Source organism: Alosa pseudoharengus, unplaced genomic scaffold, assembly GCF_046254945.1.
Source record: "Alosa pseudoharengus isolate Yale_2024_CS ecotype anadromous, Long Island Sound unplaced genomic scaffold, YU_APseudo_1.1 YU_APseudo_1.1_scf_2, whole genome shotgun sequence".
In the NCBI taxonomy this organism is placed as follows: domain Eukaryota; kingdom Metazoa; phylum Chordata; class Actinopteri; order Clupeiformes; family Clupeidae; genus Alosa; species Alosa pseudoharengus.
In genome coordinates, this window is record NW_027468663.1 from 21,251,389 (window position 1) to 21,271,424 (window position 20,036).

The 20,036-nt window shown below is 44.1% G+C and overlaps 2 protein-coding genes across 4 annotated transcripts; both read left to right on the forward strand.

Annotated features, from left to right (window-relative positions):
* Positions 1–160: 160 nt before the first annotated feature.
* On the forward strand, positions 161–9,411 carry synpo2b (synaptopodin 2b). Of its 2 annotated transcripts, none has more exons than XM_076294158.1 (3): positions 161–586; positions 2,240–4,401; positions 7,768–9,411. In XM_076294158.1, exons 2-3 carry the CDS (start codon positions 2,356–2,358, stop codon positions 8,290–8,292), a joined length of 2,571 nt encoding a protein of 856 aa, XP_076150273.1. In that variant the 5' UTR covers positions 161–586; positions 2,240–2,355; the 3' UTR covers positions 8,293–9,411. The 2 variants fall into 2 exon arrangements, with proteins under 2 accessions (XP_076150273.1, XP_076150274.1); XM_076294159.1 differs by lacking the exon at positions 161–586 and adding an exon at positions 737–1,434.
* Positions 9,412–11,978: 2,567 nt separating this feature from the next.
* On the forward strand, positions 11,979–18,810 carry myoz2b (myozenin 2b). 2 transcript variants are annotated; one of them, XM_076294160.1, is made up of 6 exons: positions 11,979–12,138; positions 13,633–13,767; positions 14,892–15,058; positions 15,934–16,048; positions 17,203–17,383; positions 17,985–18,810. In XM_076294160.1, the coding sequence occupies exons 2-6, from the start codon at positions 13,683–13,685 to the stop codon at positions 18,214–18,216; spliced, it is 780 nt and encodes a 259-aa protein (XP_076150275.1). In that variant the 5' UTR covers positions 11,979–12,138; positions 13,633–13,682; the 3' UTR covers positions 18,217–18,810. The 2 variants fall into 2 exon arrangements, with proteins under 2 accessions (XP_076150275.1, XP_076150276.1); XM_076294161.1 differs by lacking the exon at positions 13,633–13,767 and having other exon boundaries at positions 11,984–12,138.
* The last annotated feature ends 1,226 nt before the right edge of the window (positions 18,811–20,036 follow it).

Consider the following 20,036-nt stretch of genomic DNA (forward strand, 5'->3'; position numbering starts at 1 on the left):
CAAGACCAGCTGGCTGACCTTAACCAAGACCAGCTGGATGACTTTGAGCAGGATCCGCAGGATGACCTTGACCAAGACCCAAGTGGTTCCGACTCCTCTCTACCTCGCCAGCGCTCCTTCTCTGACTACAGTGCTGATGAGCCCAATCCTGGCAGGGAGCAGTATGAGGGCTCAGACCCTGGATCAGACCTCCATACTCGGGAGAGGAGCTGCGACTCTCCTGTGTACTCCCATGGCTCAGAGGCCGATTCGCACTATGCCACCCCTTCACCTGCCCAGGATGCTTTCTCTGACCGTGACTCTCCGGGTCAGCCTCAGCGTGGCCCCGGGCACTCTGACTCCTCCTCATCGGGTCAGGTGGTGACCCGGCCTGACCCAGGCCGCCGCGTCACCAGCTCACCTGAGGAAGAGGAAGTGGGAGGCAGCCCAGGGGACGAGGAAGGAGAGGGAGGAGGGCAATCGCAGGCACCTCCTGCTTGCGCTTCCTTTGGCATTCCTGTGCAGGGTGCTGAGGCGGCAGAGGACTGGGGCTCACAGGGAGAGAGAGATCTCCACAGAGCCAGCAGGAACGGGCCGAGAGACGCACGTAAGTCCCCTCCTCTCTCACTGCTGCGCACAGCTCACTGCTCAGCACCGCTATATATAGCCATGCAACTAATATTACATTGCTGTGCAGCTCTATGACTGGCATTATACTTACATGCATATGTTTTTGTACCTCAGAAACATGTTACGATTTCCCACATACTCCCTATCCAGCACTGTAGACTTGTTGATTTGTTATGTTATTATTAGCTGGAACTGTCATGTTCTTTATTCATAGCTATTCATCATGTGCATATAAATACACAGTGTAGCATCAGCTCAGATTGATATCCACTGAACTGACCATGTCCACTCTCTAAATACATGGTCAATGGACAAAAAAGGACACAGGCAACAAGAAAATAGGTCATGCTGGCTTGGTTATTACTGTGTCTGGCTTGTTATTTGAGTGGGCATGTGTCAACTGTGTGGTTTCCATTAAATGGACACGCTGCATACATGCACCAAATCCCATGTTGGTTGAGGCTGACCAAAGTGAGCGGCAGCTCATCATGAGGTGGACTGCTGAGAGAGGGGCTTGACGGACACGGACATGTGTCAGCGCTGGCGGGTCACCCGATCCCCTGGCTAGCCGAAAGCGCAGTGGAAAAGTGAGCCGCGCCTCAGTTTCCCCCTCTGCCTGACGGCATTAGATCTGCAGAGAGACCCTCTCCAGGGGAGATTTTTTTTATTGCTCGCTGCTTGTAATGTTGTGTAACTAAAATAAGACCGCTGAAGCTGCAGGTGCTCTTGAGTAGAATGAAGCGCAGCAAGTGGAGGTCTTTCTCCTTCAAACTTCTAGTCAGCTGAAGTAAACTTGGTAAATACTCTGGAAATACAGATAGCACTGTAAGTGTTTGTATTGTGATGGCTTTGTGTAGCGCAAAATATATAATATAATATTGATACCATGTGTTTTATTTTTCATCTGTGCTGCTTGCATTGCATCCTCAATGCTGATGTCATACAAGCAAGGAATTTTAACTGCTTCATTAAGTGCTGTAGACCTTGTTATAAAATAAGACTTATTAACAACTAGTGGTGCTGCTTCAGCAAGTTGACTTCTGAAATGAATTGATAATCTATTCCAGATAAGGTATAATACACTTAATATAACTTCACAGAGTTCTGGTAACCATAATATTCTATGATAACAGGTGATAAATTAACTGTTGTAGTCTTTATTAGGTAATAGCTACAGTGTCTGTGACTGCAGGAATTTGTAGATGTTTTATTTATTGTGGGAATAATTTTATGAGGGTCTGTAAAATTGCACCTAAGAATGTGTTAAATGTTGGCCAGCAATTTCCTAGATTACTAGCATGTGTGGGAGGAATTATATGGCAGGGATTTTAAACCAATTGTACTACCCTATGAATAAGTATTAGTTCATATTTGATATTAGAATGAAAGATGATCCAACGTTTAAGTTCCCTATGCTATTTACATCTAGTCGAGGACCTCTTAAAACAGAAAATGAATCACTAGTCCTATCTTCATATCTACAAGTGCTTTCCCCCAGAAATACAACCTTCACAATTACAGCATGCTTGTTTATCAGTAAAATAATCCAGTTTGAGTTAATCTTAATATGCCCCTTCAATCTCCCTCTGACCACCTTGTATTTCTCCTTGACACCCCCCTCCCCCTTCAGGGCTGAGACGGAGCCAGAGCCAATCTGAGAAGCAGCAGAAGGAAGCCAAGTCTAAATGTAAACGTATTGCTTCGCTCCTCACCAATGCACCAAACCCCCGGAACAAGGGGGTGTTAATGTTTAAGAAACGTCGCCAAAGGGCTAAGAAGTTTACTCTTGTGAGCTACGGTACAGGAGAGGCGGACTTTGAGAACGAGGGGGACAGCGCTGAGTACGAAGACTACAGATACTACGACAAAGACGGACAAAGTATCCGGATCACCCTCTCAACGCCAAGCGACTCTGAATTTGAGGAAGAGTACTACATTAATGCACTAAGCTCAGACGCTAATTTGAACTACAACTATAGCTGGGGCAGCAGGCAAGTCGACCCACCAGGCACATTCAGTTGGAGAAAAATGGAGAAGCTTCCACAGACGAAAGGAAAGGGAGTGTTAATGTTCGCCCAGCGACGTCAAAGGATGGATGAGATTGCTGCTGAGCACGAAGAGATGAGGAGTAGGGGCATTCCTGTGGAAGGTGTCAGGAACCCTGAACCTGAAACCCCCAAACCTTTCACTCCAGAGGAAAGCTATGCCAGTCCGACCTACATGGATGCCAGTACTTATCAACATCAAGAACAGCTGCAGCAACCACAATACCAGCCACAGCAACAACAGTATCAGCAGCAGGAGCAATACCAAAGTCCAGAATATCCTTACTCTCCCAATGGCATGAACGGTCTGGATGCCCTCCAATTTGGATCTGCAGCAAAAGCCCTGGTGGCGAACAGAACCGCCAAGCCATTTTTGGGTGGCCAAAGTAGGGCGCCAGCCACCTTCTTGCCAGTGCGTGGAGTCCCCAGTCCAACTCCAAAGAAACAGGACAACATTTTTAAGGTGCCCGTTCCTGTCAATTCAGCCCCACAGGTTTGGTCTCCAACCGGAGACATTATCGCTTCTCGTGACGAACGCATTTCTGTTCCGGCCATCAAAACAGGCATCTTGCCAGAGACAAGAAGGAGAGGGGCAAACAAAGCAAATGATGGTGTGAATTCTCAGCTTCAGACTAAAGGCGACCGGAGATCTTTCATTGAGTCTGGTCCTGAAGAGGACTACCTTAGCCTTGGGGCAGAAGCATGTAACTTTATGCAAGTCCCACGGGTTAAGCACAAGGGGGCACCCCCACCCGTAGCCCCTAAGCCCACGATAAATAAAGCTTGTCCACCTTGGTCTGCTGGTAGTACTGCTCAGTTGCCTGTCCAAGTCCCTCGCAGCCCCATGCCTGCATCCTCCCCAGTTCCGGCCGGGATGCCCACCATGATGCCTGGCCACGGCTACCCTCCAGCACAACCAAACTGGGCTCCCAAGCAAGAGCTTCAACCAGCAGGCCACACATGGGGTCTGTCTCCATCTCCAACTCAAGCGTATCCCCAGTATCCCCAGGCGCCCAACAACCACTGGGCACCTGCGAGTCCACAGCCTCAACAGTCCTGGATGCCTCAACCCCAGCAAGCCCCAGTGAGTATGCCATCTGTTAGCCCAACACCGGCTGGTTCAAACCAGCCAAAGACCCCTTGGACAAAACCCCAAACTGATATGAATTCAATAGCATCTTGTCCCCCAGCCCCTCGTGGGACCTCCTACTCACATGCACCCAAGGCACCACCTGCTTCTTCAAAGGAACGTGTCTCTGAATTAAGCACTTGCCCATCCGATAAGCCCAAGGGTAAAGGTGCAGAACTGTTTGCTCGGAGGCAGTCCCGCATGGAGAAGTTTGTGGTGGATGCTGACACTGTGCAGGCCAACATAGCCAAGTCCCCTTCCCCAACCCCCTCACTCCCAAGCACCTGGAAATACTCGTCCAATGTTCGCGCGCCACCTCCCACCTCTTACAACCCCATCCTCTCCCCCTCTTATCCCCCTGGAGCAGCAAAGCAGGCCAGTTCAACTAGCCCCATGGTTAAGCCCAAAGCAAAGAAGGAGAAACCCAAACCAGCCCCTAAACACCTCAATGCCCTGGATGTTATGAAACATAAGCCCTATCAGCTTGACACCTCCCTCTTCATGTATAACTCCGTTCCCGAGGTAAATGAGCCCAGCCCCAAATCTTCCCCAGTCCCTCCTGTTCCAGAGTCAGATCAGGTACCCAGGCATGACTCTCCAACCAAAGCCAACCCCCCGGTAAGTGTCACCTACCCATTCACTCAGCAGTCTGCCCAAGCTGGTCAGGCCCTGGACAAGAAGCTTTCTGCATCACCTGCCACGCATGACCGCCCTGACAGCCAAGCCCAGTCCAACTTCTGTCCCCCATCTACTCTGCCTCACATGGCGTCCAGCAAACCCACAGGCAGTTTCTACGCGCTTCCCACTTCATCACCTTTACCCTCTGATTTAATCTCTAGATGTGCTCTACCACTGGCCCCAAGACCTAAATTCTCAGCTAAAAAACCAGCAGTAGCAGCCAAACAATGGAAACCTGTAGTTATGCTACACTAGGGGATGTTAGAGAATCGTGCACGCACTACTGACAAAATTGGCATATCTGACTTATATATAAATTCCAAGTAACTAATCACTGAATATTTATTTAGCCCTATTTTGATAACCTTGGGAATATTGGAAATTAAAAATGAATGTTGACTTTCGATGTTTTGATCCAAGACTTTTTAACCATCACTTTGTGTGGTTGCAAATGAGTATGTTTGCACCACTGCATGCACTGTGTCTTGCAGGAGCATCACAGTAAACTACACAGGCCACTGGTCCTGGTAAAATATCTCTGTTACTATGAGAGAGAAATACAAAAAACTAAAATAAGAGCAACAGACATGATAACCAATAACTGATGGACGCTGAGGTTGGAGAGACCAGCATTTTGGCTGCTGAAGGTGCACAGATGTGCAAACTCAAAAGTGTATGAATAGCTTTGATGTCTGTAATAACAGAGACACTTTGCAAAGAATTCTCAGGAAATGCAAACAAAATCAAAAGTCTTTGTCCCTATATTTGTAATGTGATCTCATGGATGGTCCTTAAGGGCCAGGTTTATCAGTATGAAGGCAGGCAAAACAAATGTGTTCAGCCATGCAGTGCAGAGTTCCCCTCTTCTCCTCAACACGTCTAGGGTAGGGTGCTTTAGAGAGTCCAAAAGAATAAAGTGAACCCAAAACAACATGCCAGCGTTTTGAACAAACTATAAATAGACTGGTGGCATAATGTTTCAAAACAAGACTAGATGGTGGTTGCAAGTATACCAGTGTTCTGAATACCACCCACATTTTTAACTATTTGATTTACTGAAAAATGCATTTTAGAGAGAGCTATGACATCACGTTTGTTGACATTATCAAAACCAAGCTATTCCAGGATAGACTCCCCTAACATTCATTTGAATTAGACTTATTTCCTGCCACATTAATTTCAAAGGAGCGATCATTTTGAATGTAAAATCTCCTGCTTTGCTAGTCTCATTCCAAACAGTTGGGTGGTGTAATATGCAAGCCTTCACTGATCCTGGCACAATTTAATGCACACCACTGTGTGTTCGTAGGTCTTTTTGTTGACGCCTGTACACCCTTTTGAGGACTTCCATTATGCACTGTATGTAACCGTGGAAACTTTCCTCTTTCAATTTGTCACCAAATGTATTCGGATGAACCATCCAAGTGGTTTAATGGTTAAAAGGGGCATTCCATGGCTCAGTACAGAAGTATATTACACGGAGTGATATGGAGCTGAATAACACAGTCATGCAACACTACATAATGGAAGTCTTATGCTTTACCATGCTGCTGTTACATTTGTATGTTCCTTTGTCTGTATGAAACTTGAACAAATCTTTCCTGTCCTTTTCTTCTGTCTTCTTTTAAATATTGCACTTCCTGAATTCTTCCTCTGCAATTAAACATCTCCCTGAAACTTTTACATGTCCTTTCTCTCTCCTGTTCTTTCACTTAGCTGCCTGAACATGCACACACCTTGCCTGCATTCTATTTATGTTCAGTCTATTATTGTTGTATACTGTATTTTCTGTCTAGACAAGTAATATGTTGCAATGTAAACACAATTTTAGATCCACTGCTAGTTAGGTGCTATTGTTAGTACAGCATGCAGCACAGATACTGATATTTAGTTTCTCTTGAAAGTTGTTTAGCAGTTTTTTTTAGCAGGAAGTGTCTCAGACAAGAATAGATGCACTTGCCTTTTTGCACCCATTCAAAAAGATATTGACATATATTTGAAACAAGCTGCAGATGAGTTCACTAGTGTTCTGAAATGCCTGAAAGTTTATCAGTTTTTTATATCCAAAAGTTATGAGAATTTCAATAATCATCCAGCCTATACCATCTTACCATCTACACAATAGCCACAGGAATGAAATACACTCTATTCACAGGGTTTTAGGTCACAGGATACCGTAAAGTATCTGTTTCACTGTGGTCTATTTGTACTCCACACTAGAGCTTGCAAGACGCTAATGATAAGGCAGAGCCTGACATTATAGTGACCATGCAGTCCCTATTAAAAAGCTACCTCTGCTTAGCAACCCAGCAGGATCCACCCTTGCTTGAATGTGGCATGAGTGCCATCACATGGAGGTAAGTGCAGAGATGCCCCCCCACCAGGGGGCTGACAACCACTTGTGTGGCGATGTCATCAAGTTGAGATATGTTTGGGGTATGAGCACATTTACTTAGTAATGTTCTCCAACATTGCATCATATTGACTGAAGCGCTTTTCTGTGTACACAATTGTGATGGATGATTTTTTTGGCAGAGGGATAGCTCCATGAATTACATACGCTTAAGTAAATTAGCACTGCAATAAGACATCATAAATCACTATGTGATAAACACAGTGCAGTTCATTACCCGTCATTGATTTGTCATTTGTCATTTCAATACACAGCACACTGGTAAAAGGTGGAAAGTAAAGTATGGTTTAGCAATAGTGTTAACTTTAACTAACTTAACTATTGTGAAAACCACATTGCAACCATAGCACTTGAAGGCCCTCTAAGCTCTCTGACCACATGGTGGCAGTAGAATCCAAATAGTAATGTTAGCTTAGCCAATTGTCTGCCGCAGTTGTTCCCATGTAAAAAAAATAAATATATATGTTCTGTTTGTACATATTGTACTTATGTTGATTATCTCTAAAAAATGAAATTAAGGCCACCCAAAATTTGAAAGAAAAAAACCCCCAAAGAATTGCAAACCGTTTTGATGTCGATTTAACATTTGAATACCCAATCAGATAAGTGGTAAGGAACGTTCACTGACAGGACATGTTTTTTTTTTATTTAACATTTTCACTACAGTTAAAAACTTGTCTCAGTGGTGCTCTGTGTCCTTCCTAAAGTCTTAACTGGATAAGGTTCTAAGAATAGCATGATACTGCTCTGTTAGCAGTGGTGCAAAGTTTATGTTGTCTTTGTGCCAGAAGGGAGAATACTCAACCAGCAAATCATTTTCACACTTTTCGTCGGTATGAACCCCTGTCATCTCATAAAAATTCACTGTGATTTTAATTCTCATTTTATTTCAGGTGCTTGGCAGAAGCCGCTCTCTCTCTCTGCCCAGAAGGTCCATGTCATCTGTGTCCCCGCAGTCCCCTGTCTCCCCATACGCCAGCCCTGGTGTTGGGCCAACGCGGACCCCACTGGAGAGGCACTCCTCCGTCAAGCCGCCCTCTCCATGGGAGGCTGCTGCCAAGAGCCCTCTGGGGCTGGTGGACGAGGCCTTCGCCTTCCAGGACGTTCCGCAGGCATCTGCGGCCATGCACCGCAGGTCACTGCCCGAGCCACCGCTGGAGTGGAAGCAGAGGGTTTCGTACGAGCCGGCGGGGTACAGTCCAGTCTCCCCACTCTCTCCCCAGCCTCGTTTCCAGCCTGTGTCTTTCCCCATTAGAGCAGCGCCTGTGTCCCCATCCAAGCCAGCTTTCTATGGGCCTCCCTTCAGGCCTGCTCAGCCTCTCACCGCCAACACCAGGTATCCAGGGACTGGCTCACTACAAAGGAAAAATAGGCATTCAAACTCTCTGCCGCCTCTGCGAGTAAGCAGGGTAATGTAATCGATGATCTGATGTAGTAAGCATTTGTCTGGTTTGCAGTAGTCCAACTGAAATCCGAGACAGAGCTGTCATCACTACCACTTCACACGTCAACAGCTTCATCAACAAAATGACTTAGAGTCAAAATGAGGCGTCGTAATTAAAATTAGACACAGATGTTGAGTATGAAGTTAATGCATAACTTTTGAAATGACACTGGTTGGTCGGTAATTGTGCATGATGCCTTATACATGTGTTACGCACTGATACAAGCAAGGATCAGGTTCAGGAAACAACTCTTTCAGGTATCAGGTAAGACTAAGGAATGAAAGTCAAAGAGTAATGTTGAATGTAAAGTGCTGAAATATAATACATAAAATATATATGGAGGTAGAAGCTGTTACAAAACATGTTAAAATGGGAAATTGTACATTTTCGAGGACTATAGAATAAAATAGTTTAAGGGTTGAGAAAAAGCTAAATTATGAAACAAGCAGTGCAGCTAGGAGAAATAAAAGGGATATTCCTGCAAGTTCTTTGAAAGTTGGTGATTTGCTATATCTGTGGATTATGCAAACTGTTGTTTTTGAATCAGGGTATATGACAGGTAAAGTAAAAAGGAAGGATAAAGAATACGATTAGCATAAATCAAATAACAGCTAAAAAACATTGGTGTTGAGGGATAAATTGAGTAGAAGATTATCCTCCATGTTAGAAATGCTTCACTCGTCATCACTTTTAACACCATATTTCCATATATTCCCACCCTGTCTGTTTGATGTTTTATATGTATGAGAATCAGAGCAGATATTGTATTTTTCACTTGGCTGATATGTGAATGTGTTTTACATCATTGTGTAGTTGTTGATACGGCAAGCTGTATTCATTTGTATTGTAAGTTAGTTTGGTATTAGGCCTATACTGCATAGTTATCTCTTCCACACCAATACATCACATGGACACCATGTGGACAAAAAATCTAGAGCTAACTGCAGCTAGAGAGAAAATATATATATATATATTATAAACTAGAAGTGTTCTACAGAGTTGATTGCAAAATGATGTGGCCTACTGGGTATGAAAATTTCACATTTGCGCATTGATTATAATCAACACTATTAAACTTTTCCATGAATATGATCATGTGTGGTCTGCTCATAATGTCAAAGGTTTCAAAAATTAAACTACCATAACATCAGCCATAAACCCAGGTAATGTTTGTGTAGTGGCTATGTGATAATGACTGTGGTTCCTTCACTAGTCTAACCCCGTTCAGAGAGGTGCAACACTGACGGATGAAAGGAAACTCTTGTGTTGGAGCTATCTTAAGCAGTGCACAGGGTCATGTTTCCCTGAATGTGTGCCAAGGCCGACTGACATGTTCTGTCTACTTCTCAGCAGTCGGAGGACACTCCACATACCAGCATGGCATCATCTTCCTGAGGCCTCGCCGGCTGTACTGCTGTGGGTATCTCACCCTTTATCATCCACAAAACAACCCTAAAATCACTCAATGAACATGAACATGTAGGCAGAATGAGATTGACTTTCAGTTATGATGATGAAAGTCCTCAGATTTTCATAAAAACATCACATATCGGGTAGCTGTGAGAGTTTTGCCATGCTGTCTTTAAGACTGGGCTCATGAATGTACAGGCTAGAACAGTGTTTTATTGTACCACAAAATGCAGCACCACACAACCTGCCCATGAGCATCCGCACCCCCCTCACTCTGACGACTGCGGAGCGGAGCGGGCTCCTCTGTTGCGTAAGCCTCCAGGCTCTTTGCCACTCATGCATACTCCCCACAGCTCACTGCTGCGAGCCACCACACATGTGCAGCCACAGCGCTCTGCGCTGGTTTAGTACATGACAAAAAATTGGCCAGCGTCCAGTGGATCACAGAGGAAGCTAAACACTGCAGAACGCTGGCACAATATGATAAAACACCATGGCGCTGCTGCAGCAGCGTGCACATTCCACGATGTCAGAAGAAGTTTGTTTAAACTCAGATGCCACGCCACTCTTGTCACAAAGCATAACCAGCTGAACATCCAGGGACTAGTTACCAAGGCGACTGTTACATAATCCGGGAGGTGATGATGCCATTTGAGGGAAACTGGTGGCAACCAGGGATGACCTGCCTTTTTATGAGTCACAAAAAGCTTAAAAGAAGCTCTTAATGGACTCTCAGTACAACAGACTAGTGTTAGCACATGCTAGCTGGCTCTGTGAATGGTGGACAGTGCTACTGGCAGGGTGCATATTAATGTAACCCTTTGTATGGACGCTTCAGCACCATAAATAGACTTGCCTCATTCAGATGTTTGTACTGTTGCCACAGCAGTGAGCTCACTTGTCCCTGCTCTGTACACATAAGAAAATGAGATGGCCCTTGAGGACTTGACAGTAGCACAATTTAAGATGATGTCTTCAACATAATTGTTATAGAATACATGGAAGCCTTAACATTTTTATAAACAACTAGAGAGAGCAGGGAGAGAGAGAGAGAGAGAGAGAGAGTACATATTTTGTTCAAACATTTGTGGGCTTTGCTCTCTAAGGCTACTGTATCCCTACAGAAGCCCTCCCTTCCAGTGCATGCAAGACAAGCTAACTGCCACTGGCTAATGGATCCTCTTGTGTTTCCACTTATACAACAGGAGCTGTCATTTTGAATGGATGTGCCAGCAGGTGACCTTGGGACTATAATAAACCCAGTGAGATTAAATAAAATATTCATCCACGTGGGCCACACAGGCCCCAGCGCCCACCTTCCCCACACCCCTGCCCAGGCAGGCTTCCCTCTCCGGATCCACATCCACACTTCTCACCTCTAATGCGGGCTTTTCTCATTCTCAGCACCTTCAGCGGGGCAAAGGGGATTTGTATTGTCATGGATGCTCCTACAGTTCAGTCTTGATCTCTTAATGATGTGACTCATTGGAATAGATGCATGAATGTATCATTCATGTATTAGTGCATATGGGTGGGTCATATTTCAGTGAACAATTCAGAATACCAAAGCTGTATACATTTTTGTCTTGCTTGGTTTATTTTAAATCATTCATCGTAGTAAAAAATATGAATTAATTCATGTTATTCAAATCATGTGAAAAGGTCAGTTAGGTATTCAAAGTCAATCATGGAGACCTCTAAGTCTTTATAGTGAGTTTTAACATTCTGAAAAGTTTAGTCTATTCAATCTATACTGAAAAGGAAAGTTCTCCCGGTTGCCTTTTTGTCAGGACAACAGCAGGTTCATTTACAGCTAGTTTGTCAGCATCTCACACATTTTTATTTCTTTGGTGTAAGTCAAACAAATCTTGAAAATCCAATGTGGCAGAGTGTCTGACTGGGTATAGAACAATAGAACATAAAGAATTTGACAACTTACTTGGTGGACACAGACCCTCAACTCTTGACACCCCATCCCCCTCCAACACAAACGCATGTGTGCATGCATGTGCACACGTGCGCGCACACACACACACACACACACACACACACACACACACACACACACACACACACACACACACACACACACACACACGCCCTTTAACACTCCCTATCCATCCCTATCCCCACCACCCCCTCCAACCATGGCATTGTGAGTGGTTAGAGTGTTGAACAGAACTAAAATTAGGTTATTGATGTAAGCTTGCATTCCAGTGTCAACAGACACACACTATCACCCACCCCCTACCCCCATACCCACTGCCTACCAGGCTCTGGAGCCTTCAGGGGGAGCAACCACACAGATAGATCAGGGTGGATCGAAGTACCCAGGGTGACCCCTGAGTTTCTCCACAATTCCACTCAAAAGGTCCAGGTAGAAGCGGCCACAGACTCGGCCTTGATCAGGTAAGACAGGATCTCTCCCCATTCTGCTGATGGGTTTGTGTGTGTGTATGATATTAGATGGTGTGTGCAGTCAGCTTTGATAACAATGCATTGCAAATCATACACTAACTCACCCAACAAAATGGTCCCTAACTAAGTCATAAACCATAACAAAGCTTCAAAAGGACATAGCTCCTCTATCTATTCTCACTCATGTTATCATTTCCTCTAACATGGTGTGCTTGTTACCACACATTCCTCAACATGCAGATATCAGATAGATTTAATCTGTGTCCATAGGGTCCCGGACACACTTAACAAATTCCTCATCGGTAATAACACCAAAAACCTCTCACAGAGGTAAGGACCCGACAAAAGCTATTTGGTAAAATTATCTGTCATAAACTCACTTTAAAATCAGTAGCATCAAAAGAAATAGTATTGTTTGAACTCCTCTTTTTACAATTTAAACAACATCCCAACAGAGTATGACCATGAAGCTCTGATAACCAGATAAGTCATATTTCCCTTCAAACCAAACCCTCTTCCCCTATTAATTGGTAACAATTGACATGACAAAAGTTGACAATCAGATCTTCACTAACTATATTTATAGATATAATATGTAGCATTACCAGAAATAGTTCCATGTTCCATGTAAATCCATTTTTGTGTTCTATCAATGTATGCACAAAATGCTAAGTCTTAATAGAGCTCTGGAAAAGCACACACAATAGCAGTGAGGACACTGTAGAGACAGTTAGCATATTAGCATAGTGATTTCACTTGCACCTGTCTCGCAGTTTGTTCTCTCTTTTTTCTCTATCTCTCTTTCAAGCCAAATCTAGAACTGAGTACCATATGGCAGACCCACTTTATATTATGTTATGACAACATTAGAAAAACAGCACACATATACATGCCGTATGTGCACCATTTTAATGAAACATGACTTAGTGAATTCTGTTTTTACCTATTTAGTTCCATTTACATAAAGTCTATTTAAATGTAATATGTTGATAGTATATATTAAGGGTAAAATGTATGACCATTTATTTGTATTCAACATTCAATATCAACCCATATTGAGACATGTCACTGTCAGTTGTAGATGAGGCAGGTTTGTATCAGACAAACATGATTGGCTCCGATGTTTTGATTGTGATGTGGCGATCAGGAGAACAGCAGTGTTGGCAGGCGCGGGTCCAGGTTCCACTCAGCACCCAATGCCACACGCTTCAGCTAGAACACAATGTCCATTCACGACCTCTAAAACAAAATTAATCACTGCACCATAGGACATGTGACATCTTGCTATGCAAAAGCTTCACTTTGCAGCCAAGTTATTTTAAGGTGACTGTTACCTCTGCCCTTTAAAACACACATTCAACCACACATGCCCTGTCCAGTCACGAGAGGATGTGACACTGCGATACAACAGACCGCATCCAGTGAAGAGCTGTGAAGACTCCGGAAATGTGCAAAAGCCATGAATGTCTGCTTTATGTATTACAGTCTCTGGGACTACTCGTTTGCTGCTAAAACCCTCCTGTCTGAAAGCCACAATGTCACAATTCAGCACACTGTCTCCCAGAGAAAGGAAGATGCAAGCAGCTGCTATTTGCCGAGAGGTCCATGGTGGTGCCAATGGTATTCTGTTTTCCATCCTGTGTTATCTGGTTCTGGTTTCTTGCCCAGTTCTGAGAGAGGCTCAGAACACCCCTGTCTGGCCCCTCTCTTTCTCCCCTTACTACCGCCCCCCCAAACCCCCACCCCAAATAAGTTAACAATGCAAACTAATCCTTTTGTCTCTGGCGTTTGGATATGGCTATTTCTGAGCTGGACAGGATGGGGTACGGTAGAGCGGTTGGGTGGGTGGGTTGGTGGGTGGACATTGATGGTTGGAGGGGTGGGTGGGTTTTGGAGGGTGGACAACTGTGCGAAACTGCTTTGGGGACAGTGAGAGGATCTTGGACAGCTGGGTAGCATTCCGTCTGGCTAAACTTTCAGCATTTGATTGGGCCTTGACATCCCCATGGGTCAGCCATTTCTCCCGGCGTCCGAGAGAGGCATGAGGTGCATGCGCTTACTGCCCACATTACAGGCAAAAGGAACCAGCAGAAACATTAAACAAAGGATTGCTCCATTTGGCTCTCAATGGCTCACTGCATGTGGGCCCTAGAATACGCAACCGATAAATACTTAGATAATGGGAAACTTTAGTTACCAAAAGGTAAAAAACCTTGCAAAAAGTACAGATATAATATGTTTAATGTGTAAAAAGTACAGATATAATGTGTTCCATCTACAGATAAATACAGTAAATAATACTCAACACACGGCTCCTGTGTATTTATGGTTAAGCAGAACATACAGTTGGCATGACAGACTGATTTTTTCTCTTTTAGTGCCACTAATCAATGCATAGTGTGTTGCAAACCTCCCCTGTGTGTATTACTGTCACATACCAGTTATGTGTAGATCAAAATCAGTTCCTCATCTTTCTATCTACCAAACCAGGACTTGATTGATAAGTTCAACATGTTTGTTACAATGAAACCAATTTCAGATCCATTCTGGCTTTCATACCCATTCACAATTCACAAATGCTTAGCAGTAGTATCAGGCAATTATATACATTGACATGTCGTCCTATAAACCAAAGATGAGCTGATTTTTTCATGCAGTATAAGATGGTATGTCTCCAAGGTCTGATACCAAGATTTTGATTGAATGTTTCCAAATATGACATGCCTTGTTTATTGTGTTTGAAGGTGACACTATGGACCTAGGCAAAAAGCTGTGCACACCAAAAGACATCATGTTGGAGGAGCTCTCTCTGCTGTCAAACAGAGGCTCCCGTCTCTTTAAAATGAGACAGAGACGATCTGAGAAGTACACATTCGAGAGCATTCAGAATGAGGCCAACGCAACGTATAGTGTAAGTAACACTATATCACTAAAGCTTTCTTGGTGTGAACATGGTGGATTGGAGATGGTGAAATGTGGATTTGTAATATTCACAATTATCCATGTCTCCATCTACATTTGCATCTACTTGTACTTGATTAATTAATTCTTACATTTCCCTGACATATTGGCCTTGAGATTTGTGCTGAAGGAGTAAGCTGCCAGACGGCATGATGGAGAGGAAGCAAGCTGCCACACAGATAGACAGGAAGTGGCATGTGCTCTGCCACACAGATAGACAGGAAGAGGCATGTGCTCTTTGTCATTCCCAGCGTCCCCCTGGGGCACACAGCCTCTAGAGAGGCTGCCAGCCCACTTTGCTCTTGAGAGCTGCCTCGCTACTTATCAGTTGCAGTCAACGTGTGTGTTTGTGTGTGTGAGAGAGAGACTGTGTGTGAGTATGTGGCTGTGTATCAGTTACTGGTGCTTGTGAGTGAGTATATATATATATATATATATATATATATATATATATGCCTGACAGTCTGCTGGAGCTCTCTTTGTTTGTTACTTTTGGATGCTGTATAGATTTCCTAATGCTCAAAAACTCAAATTTGCATTGATTCTATTCCAGGACGTTTCTGTTGTGTGTTGTGCTTTTAATTTTGCAGACTCTTGAGATTTGTGAGATTTTATTTGCTATTCACTGAAAATGGTTTGAGGTGGATAAAAAAGACACTCAGACAGATAATTAGCTTACATCAAGTCCCTCTGTTGTATAAGGTTCAGATTTATACATTTAATATAGAACATTTCGACACCACGATAGCAGTTTTTGGCTGTGGGTATTTGAGTGTGATGACGTGCGATATGAGTGACTGATCATGTCATAAAATGTTTCTCCAGAATGACATCCCAGTGGAGGGTGTGGAAAATAGTGAAAGCAAAGGAGACGCGTCAAAAACACCCCCAAACACCCCGGATCCCAGGAGCGCCATGAGCCCCGACGGAATAGCACCAGGTCTGTGTCAACACAACAACCTGACACTCCAGTGACATTTGGAGAAACACATGATGACGCAGAGGTCTTGGTGAAACCCTCCAAAATAAGCATTCAAACAATATCTTATCCCACAACCATTTGACAGGAGCCGGTGATATTTGCTGATGCTGGTACATATCTGGGTGTCGTCACACGATGCTGTTTCCCATTTGGGTACATGGTGCTCCACTGTATGCCATGTTATATAACATGATCACACGGTAAAAATAGCCCAGTCTCCCCCGGCCAAACTGACCATCTCTGCCGCTGAGCCGCAGAGCCCTGTGGCGTGGTGCAGTCCTGCCTTGGCCTTTGGCAGGGAGCGCGTGTGGCTCTTCCTGTCCGCACCCTCTGTCTGCCATTGTGTCTGTGTGTGTGTGTGTGTTTGTGTATGTGTGTGTGTCTGTATGTGTGTGTGTGTGTGTGTGTATGTGTGTGTGATGTCTCGAGTCCACAGCAGGGGACGCCAGGCCTTCCCAGCCCCTCCTCCGCCCTCAGAACTTGAAACTGCCACACAGGAGTGGCATCCCACATCAACACACGGCACAGCGGCGTGGTGCATGGTGTGTGTGTAGTGTGTGTATGTGCGCTATTTTAAGCCACCCGCCTGCCCCTCCCTCCCTCCCTCCCCTGGCTGGGGACGCGTTAATGGCTCCACTTTGAGTCAGAGGGGATTAGGGCCTTTCTCATTGCTCTTTCACATCAGCCATATCGTGCTGAAATGAGGCGCGCGAGCCTGCTGCACCGCTCTGAGGTCGCCTCAGACTTCTCTGAGTGGAAATGGGAGACAGAGCCTGGTTGTGACACCTCTGCACATCCGCTGTCTCTCCTGCTATTCCACACAGACCAGGTGAAGAATGAGCAGAGCAAAACAGAATAGCTATGGTACAGGGGGAGCCTCACTGATGTGTGCTGTAGTCCCTGTGCACATTACACTGATTATCTGATATTTGAATACAACTGAATGCAGAATACTGGTGCAAAAGTGAGGGAACAGGGAAGACGTGTTTAGAATATTGGATATGTTTGATCCTGAGACCCAATCCATTAAAAAAAGGTCCAGATGCTTTGTTGATTTGAAAAATATACATTTGAGTCTGTCTTCCCATTGTTGTCTCCCATCTATTTCTTAGGTTATGGAGCCCCACTGAAAGACGTTCCTCCTGAGAAGTTCAATGCCACCGCCATGCCCAAGTCCTACCACTCCCCCTGGGAACAGGCCATCATCAACGACCCAGCCCTGGCCGAGACTCTCAACCTCAAAATGCCCGCTCCGGAGCCCAAACAAGACGTTGACTACAAGAGCTTCAACAGGTAACATGAAGTGTAACTTCCACCAAGTTATCATTGGTACGTTTATCCTCAGCTTAGCGTGGAAAGCATATTTGCTACAATAGATGTGTGTTATTCACAGTGTTCCAAAGCATTTTGACAACAAATGCAAACACATGAAGTAATTTACTGTGAATGCATTAATTGTCAGGTAAAGTCCAGAGCATCTTAGTTCAGGGGAGAAGTGACAGCTGCACAACTGCACACTCAAGAGGCAGCGGAGGGGTAGTTCATTCCAGCATGCTCTGAAACACAGAGAAAAAAACGCTCGACATACCCTGTCATATACTATTACTAGATACATTCATTGCTACCAACAGCTTTGTGGTTTTAACAGTAGGACATTAGGCTTCAAATTCAGTTGCCTTATATTTAGCTTCAAGAATTATGAACAAGACAGTTGCTGAAATAATTTCAGGTAAATATCTAACACCACACTGTATAATTACACAGATTTGCCAAAAAGAACACCCTTTTACCAATATGAACCGTTGTTCAATGTGAAAATATAGCCTAATTGTATTTGGGGGTCCATTCCCTTGATGTCGAGTGCTCACAGTTGTTTTCACCTTACATCACCCAGGGTGGCTACGCCATATGGGGGTTTTGATAAAGCTCCACGCTCCACCGGCATCATCTTCAAGGTCCCTGCCCTGGATCTGAACCCCCCTGCCTACCCTGAGCTGCAGGAGCCTGGTGTGAAGAGGCCCAGCTTCAACAGAATGGCTCAGGGATGGATCTCCGACGGCAACCCTCTCATGCTGCCCACTGTCCCCCTGGACCCACCTGAGATCCCCGAGTCCGATGACCTCTAAGATGGACAACAGATGGGCTGTAAATCATCCAGACAAAAACATTGTGCTTGAGCTTGTCCATGATCTGTCAACAGTGTTGGGAGGGTGTTGCCTTGTCAGTGCAGGTGTGGGATCAGTTAGGGATGAGGGCAAATGATTTCAGATCAGTACTGGAGAGCAAACTCCCACATAAGCAAGAACCTTTATGCTTTGCGCAGAGAAAACGTTCTCATTAGGATGTAAGGGAGGTGGACAATTAGGCCCTAAATTTCTGTGTTCTCAATCAAAAGAATATCTATCTAAAGAGACTAAATTTTGTTGTATATGCCAACTGCTCCCTTTCTTAAATATCCTGTCAGAAATTTCAGTGTAAATAGTAAATTCTTTCTGTAAGTTTCTTGAAGAAACTAAGTGTACAATTAGCAGTACCTTTCACTAATTAGAATCTGTAGAGGACCCAGTGTGGGCTGCATTTGGTTCCACGGTATTCTAAGTAGCATCCATACAAACTGCACTCTGAATAGTTTTTAACTTGACTGCAATTCAATGTATATTTATTCCTGTGTATAGATAGTATATCACAATGTGGAAATAAAGAGGGCAGGATGCAAACCACTTTGACTCCAGATGTCAGTTAATCATTGATACAATCAATGTTTTAAGTTTTAAAACCTCTCCTACTATTGATCCTTTGTAGTGACCTTTTAAGTATTAATAGCAAATAGCATTGCTGTAAACCTGCATCACAGTGTATCTTGCAGTCAGAATACAATACAGTGTCACTGGAATGAGTGCAGTATGAGGTGTGTGGTCAGCATCTCCCCCAGCCTGAACATCAAGACGTCCTATGGAATCCCATAAAGTGGACCTTCTCCTCTGCAGTTTAACCGCTCCAGGAAGCCATAAACCAAAGAGTGCATCTCACCTGCTCCTGTTACACACTGGGCTATGTGATCCACCCCCTTCTGTCCATGCCTATTGACACTGACTATATTTAAAAGTTGCTTTCTGAATTTGATACTTGCCGCGTTACCCCTACAGCAGATAGGATTTGGGGATTAACAGTGCCCTGTTTTAAGTTTGTGAACATGCTCTTGTGCTCCCATGGAACGCCTACTTCTTCTTTGTAAAAAAAAAAGCCAATAAGGGCATCTGTATGCGATGACGTGACCATGCATATCTTAAATTAAGTGCCCAAATCTCCACTGGAATATGCTTTAACTTTACAGTGGTGCTATGCTCCCCTACCCTGTGTCAGCCTGATTAGCCACAGCAGTGACCAGCAAATGCTAATTATAGTAAACAAAATATGGATTGGGCCATTTTTTTTAAAGGGCCAGGCAGTTGGGGGAAATGATGCCATGCTGTCCTTCAAATGGCAAAGAGGGCACAACACTCCTAAAATAGGCTTGTGTCCCCGCTGTCTCTTTGCGTTCTCTGAATCAGGAATGACCGTATTGGCTGTCACAATACTGTTTCTGAAAGAAAAATAACAGACTAAAACTGATATAATGGCTTGTTAATGCACTTTTAAAAAATGCAACTGAAGTAAAAGTCTCTATAACAAACAAACAAAAATAGCTTAGAATGAAACCACAATTATCTCCTGATTATAGTCTGCAGTAATTAACTGACAAAAGTATAGCTCCTACAGTAGTCCATCACCTATAAACCACCTTACAAGTGGGAAGAGATTGGGGGTGGGGGGAAATTGTATTAGACTAGCCTACTGTAGTAGAAAACTGACAGACATGTCATGACAAATTCTCTACCTAAACAAAACTTGGATAAAACATTCCATAGAGTAACAGAGATGTTCTCGATCATGACCTGCTTAGATA